A 14,954-nucleotide genomic window follows, 5' to 3' on the forward strand; every position below is an offset into this window, starting at 1 on the left:
TTAACAGTTGGATGTCCGGGGGAGATTTTTAAGGTGGGGGAGATGAAGAGTTCAGTTGTATACAAATAAGGGTAGAACAAATGGGAAACAAACCAAGACAGTCACCAATACCAACAGAGCTCAGGAGTGGAAGAAGGTGAAGCAACAAGATAAGCAGTTAATAACTGGAAGGAGATGGAGGAGCAGCAAAGAAAATGAAAGTACGAGAGTAAACTGCAAATGTAGCGGGTATATTAGTGAGACTTATATACCAAGTTCCAGGTGTAGAACTGTTTAAAGTAAATTGAGAATGGAAATACAGTTCAGGATTGTGTCAGCAGAACTTTGTGAAAAAGTCCATGTAGATTCATTTCCATTGGCTTTTTGTAGAGGCTGCAGAGTTCAGTGGCTGTTCCGATTCCAGGTTTAATTCACAAAGAACAAAGTATTTGGGCCCTGGCATGGCTGAACTGTGGGCATGACATGTTCATCCTCATGCTCAGCCTAACAAGTGGCCAGCTGTAAGGCACATGTATAACGTCCTTAGCAGAATCAATGGCCAAACTATATGGTACATGTATACCATGCTTAGCCTAAGAACATCTGGCTAAGAAGTACCATGCTCAGTCCAATGGATGGTCTGGTATAAGTTCCATGTATAACCTGTCCATCCCAATACAAGGTCTGCCATCATGTACTAAATAACCTGCTCAACTTAGGTGCATGTAAAATATGCTTAGACTAACGAGTGTCCGGCTATAAGGTACCTGTGTTTTCAAAATATTAGAATATCCTGGTCAGCATAATCGATGCCAAGCATTGAGGTGCATTTATAACATTGTAGCCTAATGAACACTCTGTTTTAGGGTACAGGCATAACCTACTCAGCCAATAGAATGCCCAACTATGAGGTTCATCTTTAATCTTTAAAGTCTCCTAAATGGCCTGCAATAAGACACCTCTGTAACATGCACTAAATGGCTAGGTATGGGACGCTTGTATAACATGATCAGCAGGAAAAAGACACATGTATAACATTATCAGCCTTTTGAATGGCCGGGTATAAGATGCATGTATAACATTATCAGCCTATTGAATGGCCGGGTATAAGATGCATGTATAACATTATCAGCCTATTGAATGGCCGGGTATAAGACGCATGTATAACATTATCAGCCTATTGAATGGCCGGGTATAAGACGCATGTAATTATCAGCCTATTGAATGGCCGGGTATAAGACACATGTATAACATTATCAGCCTATTGAATGGCTGGGTAAAAGACACATGTATAACATCAGCCCACTGAATGGCCGGGTATAAGATGGATGTTGCTCATCCTAATACATGGCCCGCTATAATGTATTACATGTACACAGGCAATGCTTGCAAAGAGGATAAAGGAAACTAGTTGCACTGAAAGGGAACAATGCATAAAAAGAAAAAGGTATTTGATTAAAAAATCAGAAATATTTACAATACATTGTGCACAAAACAAACTGCAATTTATTTAAAGTTTACATCTAACTTGTGGTAAAGAGCTTTTGCTGTTTATGCATTATTCTTTAAATATCTGGTTTCTCATGTTTATGCGTAATAAATTGGTGACTGACTTTGAATGTCTGTTCAGACCGTGTTGTCACGCAGTGTGTTTTCAGTTCATCTGCATTCATTAATTGGTGTAAGTGTTGTGATGGCTTGGATCCGAATTCATGATGGATTAACTCTTTTACACATTGTCCCAAGTTCTATACCTATTTATGAAACCATATTTCCATGCATACCAGAGGAAGTGGTATTTGCATAGAAAATATTAATATTAATGCATAGGAAACTACAACGGCACAATTACTGTCAGAAAGAAGCCAATGTACACAATACAACTACTAGTGGTAATAATACCGTATACTAATAATACTACCACAGCCTTAAAAGACCTTTTTCTGATGGTTGTATACCACTTGGAGCCTGGCCTATGCATTTTATATATTAGTTACAGTTATAAAATAGCCTTGGCCTGTCCCTAGTATTACAGTATCACCTGTATAATATTGATATTCTAATTCTAGAACAGTCATGGCCTGCTCCTGGTTTATCATTAATACTCCTACTACATATTTAGAAGGGGGGCTGGTTTGTTCCTGGTATACATTCATACTACTACAATCCTAGAAGGGTTCTGCCTGCTTCTTACATAATATTAATGCTACTACAGTTCAAGAATAGCCCTGACCCACTCCCAGTATACCTTTATTACTCTTTCAGGCCTAGAAGGTCCCTGCCCTATTCCTGGTATATCTTTACTATGATCCCGGAAGATTCCTAGCTTGCTCCTGATATATCATTTATACTACTATGATCCTAGAAAGGTCAAGGCAGACACAAGGTATATCATTACTACAAAGCTAGACGAGCCCTGGCCTATCTCTTGTATGCCATTAGCTCTCAGAAGGGCCCTAACCCCTACAAAATGTTTATTACAGCATTTAAAAAATTAGTTATATCATGGTTACTACATTTGTGACAAGTCCCACTCTTCAATCCAGAATTCCAATTACTTCTGTCATTTGAATTATGATTTTATTGTTGATGTTTCTACAAACACGGATCCAAATCCCCTAAGTCTTTCCAATCACGTGACCAATAAACCCATTCTGCATGTAAACAAGTTAAGTTCAAAGCCACCCCTCTCTTGACTAGTCACTAGAGGGCATGTTTCTCTTCCAGCACACTGTCATTGCTTCCCCGCAGAGGTGTTCGCATTGTTCCATTGGGGTGAAAACCTCTTGGCTTGCCCCGTCCCCTAGTCTGTGGCTGAAAGTCTCTGTGTCCCACCTCATCCCTCCATACTCTTCGGGTATCCATTCTTGGCCTGCCAGTCCAACCTCTGCTGCCCCGCCAGTGCTGGGTCTCTCGGTGCTCCCTCTGCACAGGCTGGGCTTTGGCTCTCAGCAAACCTGTGTGTGCACTAGCAACAATCTGCTGTTTGGAGGTCACTGGAGCATGAGAATGTTCTTCCCTTGATGTGATTCCAGCCTGTTGGGTGGACTCTTCATTCGGCACAGACACGGCAGGGTTCTAGTCAGTGAAAAGACATTGAAAATTGGTAAAGTAATACCATCTACTGTGGTGACTCTCTTCCTAACCTCTGTTGTGTTACTTTTGGAGACATCCAAAAGAACGTGCACGACAAATGTTTCATTCAAAACTTTCATTGCTTTGTTAATGACACAATCCAACTTACCTCCTGGATACTGATGAAAAAACGATTTTTTTCAGCCTCGATATCAATGATTCCACCGTTCGCCAACTGCCGTTCATAGATCTGCCGCAGATCTTTCTCTCGCTGCAGGGCACATGTGTCGGGGACATACAGCTCCTGAGTGAGAAACATCAAACAGAAAACTGGCAAACGTGTAATACAAGGGTACCTGTCTGTCAATATGGGGGGGGGGTATACATTATAGTGTACAGACAATGCTCTATCTCTCCCATTTACTGCAATCATAACAACCATCTCGCCTGTGTTACAAATTAATTCTGGGCAAACTAAAAACTTACTCCATCACCCCTTCCTATGCTGAACTTGCCTCCCAGACAGCGTTTCACTAACGTTTATTAACAGTTCTCTTTTCCCAACTGCTGACAGCACATAGAAATTACAAACCTCAGAAAAAATCACCATGACAGAATAATACGTAATAAAGGAGAAGTAGGGAATTCCTGGCATAAGCACTTTATAAAAGGTTTTCAGTTTTTATTCAAATCAATTTCCATAAAATACAACAAAGAATAAAATACATAAAAGCACAAAAATAATGTGATTACGTTGGCAAGTTACTAAAAATAGGCTAGCATAGGTTTGTTTCCAATGGGTTTCGCAGATGAAACTGCTTCTTCAGGGGATAGGTAGTCAAAAAAAAAAAAAAAAAAGCTATAAAGCACTCAGTGATCCGAGTGATGATACATTTCAGTTCTCAGAAACTACCATAAACAACAATTAAAAACTCTGGATGGATTGCAGCAGTGTAAGCTTGGGGTTAAATTCTCAAACATTCCCACAGCACCATTTTGAAGCAAGGAAAAAGGCTCTCACTGGAAATTAAAAATGCCACCACACGTGTCCCGCACAGCAGTCCAACTTAACCTAGCACACATCCATCCAGAGCTGCTGGAGCTATGGCAATTAATTTTCTCATTTGTTTCTTCTGCCTCTAAAAGTGTGTGCTGCTGTGTACATGGGACATCTATGTGTTGTACATTTCTCCTGGAAGTTTGGGGGCCATGCTTCCATAAAAGTTTCTGCGCCATGATACGTTAGTGTAATAAATAAGTTCCCTACCACATATTGAGGAGTGGTATTTCTTCAGCATACTTGTCTTCTTTTTCTACCTTTTACCCATTCTTTCTTCACTTTTTCCTCCCTCAATACCTCTCTTAGTTTGACTACTCTTCTGACTGGGGGTTACCACTACAATGTATTTATGGTTCTATTAAAGGGTATTTCTTTCAATGGCCCCAGTGTTGAAAAAATCAAATCTCCACGGAAAATTGGTTGAGGTGGCGTACCAAACCTTGGGAATCAAATATAATCAATGGTATACCAAAGCTGTCGCACAAATTCTAAGTCTAAAGTTTAATACAAACATCAGTTGATTGTCACTTGAGACAAACTGTTGAGCTTGTCTCTGGTGAAAATCTGTTAGGTGTACATGGTGTCCCAATGTAGTTCACTATTCTGTCCTGGTGGGTTGAACAGCTATTTGGGAACAACTGCTATGCTTCCGTATGGAAGACAGCACAGGGCTCACTTGTCCATCCCCCTTTCCACTGTAAGGTAAGGTGCTGTTCGTATGGCTATCGTTCATTTATCTGTTACTGGAAATTAATTTGATCTTTGGTGATGTTCTAGTAAGCACTGTTGGGGTCATAATAAGGAAGTTGAAAGTCAAAACCGGCCACAAACATGTGTTTCATAGAAAGCAATAAGTAATGGCCTCTATTCTGGTCAGATGAGACCTAAACTGAACTCCTGGAATGTCACACACAATGCTTGGAGGAGAAATGGCTCTGCACATCACCCATAAAACACCAAACCAACAGTGGAGTTTGTAGTGGGGAAGATCATGGTGAGGTTGGTTTGCTGCATATGGTAATGGCAGACTTCAAATAATTGAAGAAGGGTCAATGGGGAAATGAACCAGGACAAGGTGCTACAACGGCTCAGCCAATCACCAAACTTGAATCAAAATGAAAATCTATAGAAGGAACTGATGATCAGAATTCATAGAAAAGGCCCCAGAACCTTCAAGGTTTAAAGACAGTTTGTGTTGCAGAATGGGACAAACTCTGACCTGAGCAATGCATGGGACAGGTTTCTTCATACAGGAAGCGACCTGAAGCTGTTATTACCAAAAAAAAGGCTTTTCTACTAAGTATTAAATACATTTCAGTAAGCGTGTTCAATACTTATTTCCTGCACAAATACAATTTATTACACATAGTTTATGGACTGACCTGTTTTGATTTCTTTGTATGTGTGGATTACTGGGGTTAATACTGACATCTGGTGTAAATTTAATGCCAATAACCCCATTTGAGAAAAACATTTACGTGTTCATTACTTGTTTCCCCAGCTACATATAGAGCAAACAATTACCCCATACAAGATTGAGGCACAATATAGGGTCTGGATTAAAACCACCTATACCTGTCCTGTCTCAGAATAAACAGATATTTGTCAGACCCTTTTCCTATTTTTTAACAAAATGTGACAAGGCTGTGCTTTATTGCTCATCATTCCTAACCCTAGAACCCTTTCTGTGATCTGTAATTGCTTCCCAGGATATGAAGGGCCCTCAGCTAAGAGGTAGAACCTAAAAAGAGGGGGATTGGGAATACCAGGTTTTTCAGTTTATTATGCAACCTCACATTTATTCCATTTGGTGGACTGGTGTTGTCATTTTTCTATCTTCGTCTTTAAACAATCATTTCTTACAATCCCATTCTGTATATTACCTGGCTCAAAGACTCTAATCCCCACATTGGGACTGGAGCATTTGTGGAAAATTTCTTAGTAGACTTGTTCTTCTGTTCTTCTTCACCTGTTCCCCTTTTCCCTCCTTTTTAGTTATGGAACCCTTCGTTACCCCTAGGTCTGGAAGATGCCATTTTTGTGTAGCCAAGTTCTTTAGGTTGGACTCCTGTAGAGCCAATTTACCCACTTTCTATGTTTCCTTCAACAAGGGAAGACTGCAGTTTACCCAAATTGTAGATATTAGGAGTCTTTCTAGTAGTCTAGCAAAGGATTGACAAATTATTTAAAAACAATCATCCAATTGTATAGAAAATATTCCAAAAGTTACAGATTTCAATTGATTTATAATTTGTCCAAGTTTGGCTGGTACAGCAAATTCAGCACAACAGCTGTGTGCCTGATAAGAATATAAGGCCATCCATCTGAAAGTTCCATGTGACCCTCAAATGAATCTTTAAATAATCTAAAGCAGTGGTGCCCAACCCTTTTTTTTTATATGTGGGTCGCTGTTATTATTATTAATAATATTATTACACAGTATTTATATAGCGCCATCATATTACGCAGTGCTGTACAAAGTCACTAATAGTCCCTCAAAGGAGCTCACAATCTAATGACCCTACTATAGTCATATGGCATTAATGTAGTCTAAGGTCAATTTTTAGGGGGAAGCCAATTAACCTCACTGCATGTTTTTGGGATGTGGGAGGAAACCGGAGTACCTGGAGGAAACCCACGCAGGCACGTGGAGAACCTATAAACTCCATGCAGATAATGTCCTGGCTGGGAATCGAACCTAGGACCTAGCACTGCAAAGACCAGAGTGCTAACCACCGGGATTGACATAAAAAAATAAAACTTGTGGGCCACAATGCAAACAATTAATAAAGATGTTTAAAGCTAGAATAGTTTTAATCAAAAATGAAATTGAAATGTTTCTAGTTATCGTAACATACAATGCACCAAATAAAGGAAATGACAATTTCCACTGCACTCACCATTTGATGCTCATTTTATAAATAAAAGATACAAAATCTATCATACAGTGCTGGCCGGTGATATATTGCTCCCCGCTCACCATTCCTGTACAAAGAGCAGAAACTACACCGTACCTCTGTACCCCCAAATCTCTGCAATGTATACTTCCAGAGAAATGCAATACATGTGACACGTGACCAAGGGGTACATGTTCTTACTGCTACATCTTCATGTCCTACATCCCCCCCCTTCCAGGTATATTAGGGTTCATAGAAGGTAAGTGGCCAGATATGTGTGACAGGGTAGCACGGTATGACAGGTATAGTTTTTATATCTTGTGATGGCGCCGTAGCGATGTAATATTAGGAGGAGTTAGCAAAAAGAGTCCCGCACTTGCAGTTATATTTCCTTTTTCTTACAGAGAAATTGTGGTTCCTGAAGAGTAAGTGGATAGCTATGTGTGGACAGGATAGAATGATATGGTGGGTATAACATTTTATTGGGGGGGGGGGAGGGACAAAATGCATTTCCTACTGGCTCCCTTATTTTCAGTTGCCAACATCCCTACAGAAAAATTGAGGGTCACAGAAGGTAAGTGGCCAGCTATGTGTAACACGCACCCCACCAACTGCTTAGTCTGTCTGCAGACTCCAGGCGGCAGTGAGTGGTACAGAGTGTCTTCCCCTAGGCCGGGTTCTCTGGCATGAGAAAGGGTAACCTCACTGCCAGTCTGACCACTAAACAGAGTGAATTGACAGTACCCTAATGATTGTTGCCACGAAAGTGGCCCCCAGGGGTCCCTTACATGGAAACTCAATTTGGGGCCTGGTCTTGAAATAGCCCCCCTTATTGTGAAAATATCCCTGATTGTTTTGGGGATTTTATGCTTGTGACCCTGTATCTGCCAACTTTTGGGCCGAAATTTGGTTTAGTATCAGCACCATCACGTTGACAAAATGTCAATATCAATATTTAGTAGAAGGGTATGCATAATGTCCATGATACGTAACTCCAGGCCAAAAAAGACTAACAGCCAGGGCCAAGGCAGCACTTACTTACCCTAATGCAAAATAATAAATTCCAAAACACAGATTGTGGGATTCAATAACAGAGGGAGGTCCTTATTCCCCTATACAGATAGAACAGACTGAAACCTTTACATACATTTAGGAAGGCAATATTTTTGTATCATTCTGAGATCAAGAACACAGGAAATGTAAGTTAACAAGAGGTTTCTACCTGATCTTGGAAAGTATGATTGCAGGTAAAAGGTAGAGGAACAGATGCCCTGCACATGTAGTGATTCAGTAAATGTAATGTTTGAGACAAGAATAGACTTAAAGTTGTTGTTTTGCTGCTGTCACGTTATATTACATATATTGATCATTTGTTCGGTGTTGTACTTACCTCTGACTGCTGAGGAGGCAGAGCTTCTTGCAGTTTTCTAAAGTCACAGGTCAGATGTTCTCGACAAACTGGACACAAAACATCCTAAAAGAAGAAAATGGAGAATAATTATCTGACTAAATAGATGGAGTGTGTGTTTCACTATGGAGCCATATTGTCTCCAGTAAAAGCATAGGGACATGAAGGTATGAAAGGCTCCATTTAAATGATTTTAGAAAATGCAGGGAGATACATATAATATAATAATAATAATATAAGATAATATACAGAATAATTCCAGATAAGACCGGGAGGAAGAGAGAGGAGGTCGTACTTAAGAGACAATGCACTACCTCTTCTGGTTTCTGTTCCAGGCAGTGCTTAGCATATCGTCCGAGACAGTGTGAATGAAAGTGATGAAAACATGATGTCTTGGTAAGTGAATCTTCTTCCTGTGAGATACACGAAAGTGGCACATGACTCCTGCAGCATGGCAGTGATCAGTAAGCAGACACCATATTAAGCAGCAATTACCTGGAAGCCATACAGGCAGATGACACAGTGACCACGAGGAATATTACTGGCTGTCAGCATCTCTTTCCCCTTCTATTCAAACAAAAAAAGCATTCTAAATATGGAGGATATCTATAGGAAAGGCCTAACTGGACAGAAGACTTACCTCAATCAGTTCATAGAGAAGAGGTCCACCCACGGACTGTGCAGCAGTTGTACGTAACAACTCTGTGATACTGTATGAGACACAGGTAGAAAAAGGGGGTTAGTATTGATACAGTGATTATATATTTTCCTTCATATTGAGATAATATTTCTACTGGTTGGACCCCAAAATGTGACACTAAAGACAGGAATCTGTGAGAATCTTTAGTCAGTCGGAGCGCCCCATAGAGGCCTGGATCTTCTACACACAGTTTCCGCATCTTGCCAGGAAATGCAGCTACCCCATAGAGCAATCCTGTACAATTCATATCCACTTTGTTCATCAGTATCACCCTCATGGGGTCCATGTTCTGCTGGACTCTGTGCCTGTGGCTCAAGCACTGCATGCACACATACTTCTGGATGTACTAGAAGTTTTTTTGATCCAGTTTAGCACATCCAGGGTCCACCACTGTTTAAATTCCCAGCTCACATTTGTAGCCCACGTCTACTAAGGTGTATGTAATCCCTAACAAGGATAACTCCAGAAAATAGGATTGTGCATCTGTTCCCATACTGCCACAAATATTGTTAGCTGGTGATATCATTTGCTGAACTCGTGTCAATTACATTGTTCTCAGTTAGCTCTGTGGACTGCAGAACACCTTCCCCATGTTAAGGAGAAGAGGCAGAATGATTTATAGTCTTGTACTAGGGTAACAACATTAATCCTCCATAGACACAGTATAGTAAGTGTGTGGTCACTGAAAGCAGACATCACATCAGGGAGGACTAAGCTACAATACTTCACATTTGTGTCACCCCTGAGATTTCTTTATAGAAAGGAAAATGTTAAAATGTATGAAGATAAGAAGAGGGATCTGCTGTACTGACACTTACTATTGAATCTGTTCATCACCCAGGCCACGAGGATTGCTTACACTGATCTCAGGCGGCTCATCAGGATACTAGAAGAGAAAAAATATCATTTGTAAAAGCACAATAAACCCAGGAAAAAGGTCCCACAGCACCAGAACCATAGGGTGATCACCCCACAGCACCAGAACCATAGGGTGATCACCCCACAGCACCAGAACCATAGGGTGATCACCCCACAGCACCAGAGCGGCCCGGTGGTTGGGGACCGCTGCTTTAGATCTCTTAAATTGCTGGTTGTAATTACCTAAAATTTTGGGGGTACACAGGGGACTCTCATAGCTACTGATAACCAACATTTCTTTTTTTAATTTCAAGAATTTCAAAATATGGGGATCAGGAGTTTAAAAACTTGTGGAAATTGAACATTTGGGTTGCTGTTTTATAAGAAAGTGCACCTAGGAGCCCAAAGTGATAAATGCAAATTAAAGACCCCCGGGCCACTTACACAGCAAGAAGCATTGGGCTGGGGCCCCTAAACATTTTACCTACCTTTCACCAAACTATAATTGTAATACTATGCTGCCCTTTCTGCTTCTTTTTTCTTTGAATCCCAATTTATCTGGAATTGGGAGGTGCAGGAAACTGAAAATGTAGTTAAGTGGGGAACAGATGTATAAACCCCTAAAATTTCATGAGCATGGCATCATTAGAACATAAAAACCTCTGCCCATCAAACTGTCCGCTTCCCTACCTTGAGCCCTAATTTCTCTAGAACAGAGAGATGCAGATAAACAGAATCATAGGTGCAAGTGGGGGACACTTGTGGCTAACACCCCCCAAACTTTCATCTCCATGGCACCAATACATAAACTCTGCCCATCAAAACACGCTGCCCTGGTACCCATGACTTACCCTACCAGTACCTAAACCCCAATTTCTTTTGATGTTCTAATGATGCCATTGTGATAAAACTTTAGGAAGTGTTATCCACAAATGTTCCCCACATATTTTAAGTTTCCTTTACCTCCCCATTCCAGAGAAATTGGGTTTCCAGTGTTAGAAATGGGCAGTAATGTGTAACAGGCAGTGCGTTTGCCAAAGTAATGAAATTTTAGTGGGGGGGTTACCGAAATGTGTCCCATCCCCCCCCCCCAGGAAACCAACATTTTCGGCTTTGTACACCCCACCAATCTAAGGGAAATTGGGGTTCAAAGAAGAGAAGCAGACGGGGTAACATATTATGACAGTTATAGGTTTGTGAGAGATAAGTATAAATTTAGTGGCCCTTCCCCAAGGCTCCTTTCTATGTAAGTGGCCCAGGGGGTCCCCAATTTGCATTTTTGATTTAGGACTCCCAGGCGCACCTGCTTTTAATACTGCAACCCCAATGTTGTATTATCACAGGATTTTACAATTCTGATCCCCATTTCATGAAATTTGTAAAAGCTGGGGTGCTGAAATTGTGAGTGGTGGTAACTATAAGTGTTCCCTGTGCACCCTGAAAATTACAAATCATTATGACATACAATTTAGGGGATATGAAGGTTAATACACAGAGAGCTGTAAGGCTGAGGAATGTGACATGCAGCATTTACACACACACTGCTCTGATGATGTCATTACACACGCCCACTGGGCGGAGACATTGTTTACACAATGCAGGTTTTTTTTTTTTTTTTTTTCAAAAGACCCAGCACACCTATGAGGAGATCACAGGCTGTCCCTCCCCCCCCCTCATAGCTGTGCCGGGTCTTTTGAAAAAAAAACAAAAACCTACATTGTGCTGTGCTCTCCTCACTCCGCCCGGCTCTAATCAGCAATCAGCTCGTATCAGCTGTCTCTGGTGTCCGTTCAGAGCTGCTGAAAATGTGCCGGGCGGAATAATCACAACAGGTGGGCGGCCCGTCCCCCAAGAACGGGCTGGGGAGAACTATGCAGTGGTACAGTTTGCACCTCCATTCTTGCCCTTTCCTAATTATGGGGTATTTCTGTGGGAGGGGTTTTACACATTATGTCCTTTCTCCTATGTATTGGGCACTCCTATGATAAGAACCTGCATGAGCCCCTACCATTGTCTGTGAGGGCCTTTCATACACGGGCCCATTATCTCCTATTGCCCATCTTTTCTCTACATTGGGCTCTAGATCCACCTTTTGCTTTCATTGCCTCTCTACACAATCTTAAAATGTTACTGTGAAGTTTCATTTGGAGATGGGATCTGATCTTTTGTACCTTTCTTGGGGGTCTTGGTTTGGTGGTGGATTGCAACCTCAATTAAAATATCTTGTTCCCCACAGGATTAGGAAAATTGCCCCACACTAAGGTGAAATATAGTGGCTACACCCTAACCCTACATCTTTCAATACTTTCATCATCCTGTGTTAAGCATGTAGCCAGTGAATTAGGAAACCTGACCTATATACTTGTTCTGATTTGGGGAGTTAGTGTGTTTAAACTAGTGGACAGGAATGATAGCCAGAGCATTAGCATTTTATTTTTTAGGAGGAGAGAAATGGGTGTTTCCATTTTACCCTTAGCACAGGTTACTTTTCCAATATCTACCAAATATCACCATTCTGTTCCTTCTATACTGTCAGGAGCTTTGTGTTATTTTCCTTTTTAATTAAGTCCATACAATCATCATGGAGTGCTGAGTACGAAGAACCACTCATCAGACTGCACCAGGTTCCTTATCTTCAATGTAAGGGCAGTTATCAGTGGGCACATATATATACCCTCCTCAGATTGCTCCAAAACTCCAAAATATGACCTACAGACTGCCCCGGGGCCCCTAAACTTCTATGTAAGGGCGGTGCAACCATCAGAAGGTTCTGTGTACAGAGGGATCCTCTTCTGACTGCACTGGGAACCTTTAGATGGGTCTATGTCATAAGAAATTCTCATCAGACCATGACCCCTATCTTCAGTAATAGGACAATACAACCATCAGAGAGCCCTAAGTACTTACTATGTACTCTTCTGACATCTCCAGGACCCCTGGAAATACGCCCACAAAGGCCTCTGTGTACCGGGGGACCCTTTTAAGATTGTACAGGACACTGCACAGATTCTGCACTGTTGTGTGTATGATCTCTTTCTTTGGATTTTTTTAGGATGGAAGAATATCACGTCCTGGATTTGATTGGAGAAGGATCTTTTGGAAGAGTTTATAAGGGAAGAAAAAGGCACAGTGGAGAGGTAACTCCATGTTATTATATACATAGGTGTTATCTATAAATCTCACCCACCTCTCGTTTCAATTTACTGTACACAGGGCGGTATAGGTAATATCTATATATCACACCTTTTTCTTTATGCTTATAATGTAAAACTTCTGTGTTGACTTGGGTAATAGGAGATGAAAGTCATAAAATTTCTTTCTTGTCCCTGGAGGTAGTCTTTTATCTTTGGGTTAGCAAACAAAAAAAAACAGGCCAGTATAAACCCCTTCTACTCCTAGGATGCCTCATTTGTTTCCTTGTTCCTGTTGCGCTAATTTGTTGATTAGTATGTTTTTTTTTTATTACATTAAGACTCATCCCTACATTGCTGCGAAAGCTAGTCTTTCTCATTGCAGCTTCTCATGTCTGTCCTCAACATGGCCTTTTAACCTCCCTAGCGGTAACCCTGAGTGTGACTCGAGGTAGAAAAAAGTTGCTGAAAGCAGTAACCCCGAGTCAAACTTGGCGTAGATAAACCTATGGGAAGTAATAGTATATACAGCCTTACCTGATCCGCCATCTCCGCGATCCCTGTCTTCTTCCTTCTTCCTCCGGTGTCTTCTGCACACAATGAGTCACTGGGGGAGTTCCGCTGACTTCGGTGTGTGTGTACGTTGCTAGCGGGGCGGGAAATTCAAAATCCATTTGTATGGCATTCAATACAAATTAACTGTATTCAGCGCAATACATTGTATTTATATGTGTAAAAGCAGTACATTGTATTTCATGAACATTTCTTTTACAGTATAATAAAATAGTATGCGTATAATATTTATTTATTTTAAATGTATTCAATTTATTATTTTGACATGATTTTGTGTTTCAAACTTTATTATACTCATACTAATATAATTTACTGTAAAATAAATTTTCATGAAAAGCATTGTACTGCTTTTAGATATATAAAACCGGAAAGAAATGAACCGCTAGGGAGGTTACAATCTGTACTTGAGGTTGAAGAAGCAGACACCAGATTCCTTATTGAACACTGCAGAACTTTCATCTTTTTTTCTATTCCTGCTGCCCACCCTACAATGACTTTTGTCACCTCCAGCTAACCAACCTTCATAAGCAACTAGCTCTCCTGGTTGCAGGAGTACCCAAAACTTTGCCTTGTACTCTAAGCCTTAATTTGCCTTTGCATTCCATGGTTCCAGCATATTTCATTCTTGAAACAGGAGACGATTGCACTGCACCAGGTGCCTCCATCTTCTGCTCCGATATCTGTTCTGGGTCTGCTTGCTGCCTTGTTTTTTAAGCTAGCATTAATCTGGAGTCCTGTTGCCCTTTACTCCTAGGGTCTATCCTGTCATTGGAATTGGGTCTTTCTTAGCTCTATTAGGTGTGGCCTGTTACTCATATCTTTCATCCAAGTTTAGATTATCTAGTTTCTTCATGGTTCTTATAATTTCCAAGCTAGTGTGGTTCTTACTGAGGAGCTTATACTTGAGGAATCACAGTCTTCTAATATTACAAATCTACTAAATCTTACTAAATCTTGAAAACAGATTTTGACTTGTAACAATTAATTGCTCGGTTCCTTAGGGCCATTTAGAACCACAAAGTCTTTCCCTTTTGACCTGCTGCTCCAAGTCTTTATTTATAGATATTAGAAACACCCTGTTGAGACTCCAATGAACAGGATTTATATAGCACCAACATATTACGCAGTGCTGTACATTAAATAAGGGTTGCAAATGACAGACAAATACAGACAGTGATACAGAAGGAGAGGACCCTGCCCTGGAGAGCTTACAATCTAGTAGGTGGGGGAATTGACACACAATAGGATGGGAGATATGTAGTGGTGGGAAGTA

General features: G+C 40.8%; 2 protein-coding genes across 2 annotated transcripts in view; one reads left to right on the forward strand and one right to left on the reverse strand.

Annotated features, from left to right (window-relative positions):
* Window positions 1-2,537: 2,537 nt before the first annotated feature.
* RNF25 (ring finger protein 25) lies at window positions 2,538-10,097 on the reverse strand. Its single transcript, XM_072417008.1, has 7 exons — window positions 9,938-10,097; window positions 9,060-9,129; window positions 8,915-8,986; window positions 8,734-8,832; window positions 8,402-8,485; window positions 3,224-3,358; window positions 2,538-3,057 (listed from the first exon to the last, which is right to left on the reverse strand). The coding sequence occupies exons 3-7, from the start codon at window positions 8,972-8,974 to the stop codon at window positions 2,683-2,685; spliced, it is 753 nt and encodes a 250-aa protein (XP_072273109.1). The 5' UTR covers window positions 8,975-8,986; window positions 9,060-9,129; window positions 9,938-10,097; the 3' UTR covers window positions 2,538-2,682.
* A 2,933-nt stretch (window positions 10,098-13,030) lies between these two features.
* Window positions 13,031-14,954, forward strand: part of STK36 (serine/threonine kinase 36) — a 33,598-nt gene continuing 31,674 nt past the window's right edge. Inside the window, exon 1 of the mRNA XM_072417009.1 lies at window positions 13,031-13,114. Coding sequence (XP_072273110.1) covers window positions 13,031-13,114 — 84 coding nt within the window. The remainder of the gene's footprint in view (window positions 13,115-14,954) is intronic.

This window comes from Pyxicephalus adspersus, chromosome 7, assembly GCF_032062135.1.
Source record: "Pyxicephalus adspersus chromosome 7, UCB_Pads_2.0, whole genome shotgun sequence".
Taxonomy (NCBI): Eukaryota; Metazoa; Chordata; class Amphibia; order Anura; family Pyxicephalidae; genus Pyxicephalus; species Pyxicephalus adspersus.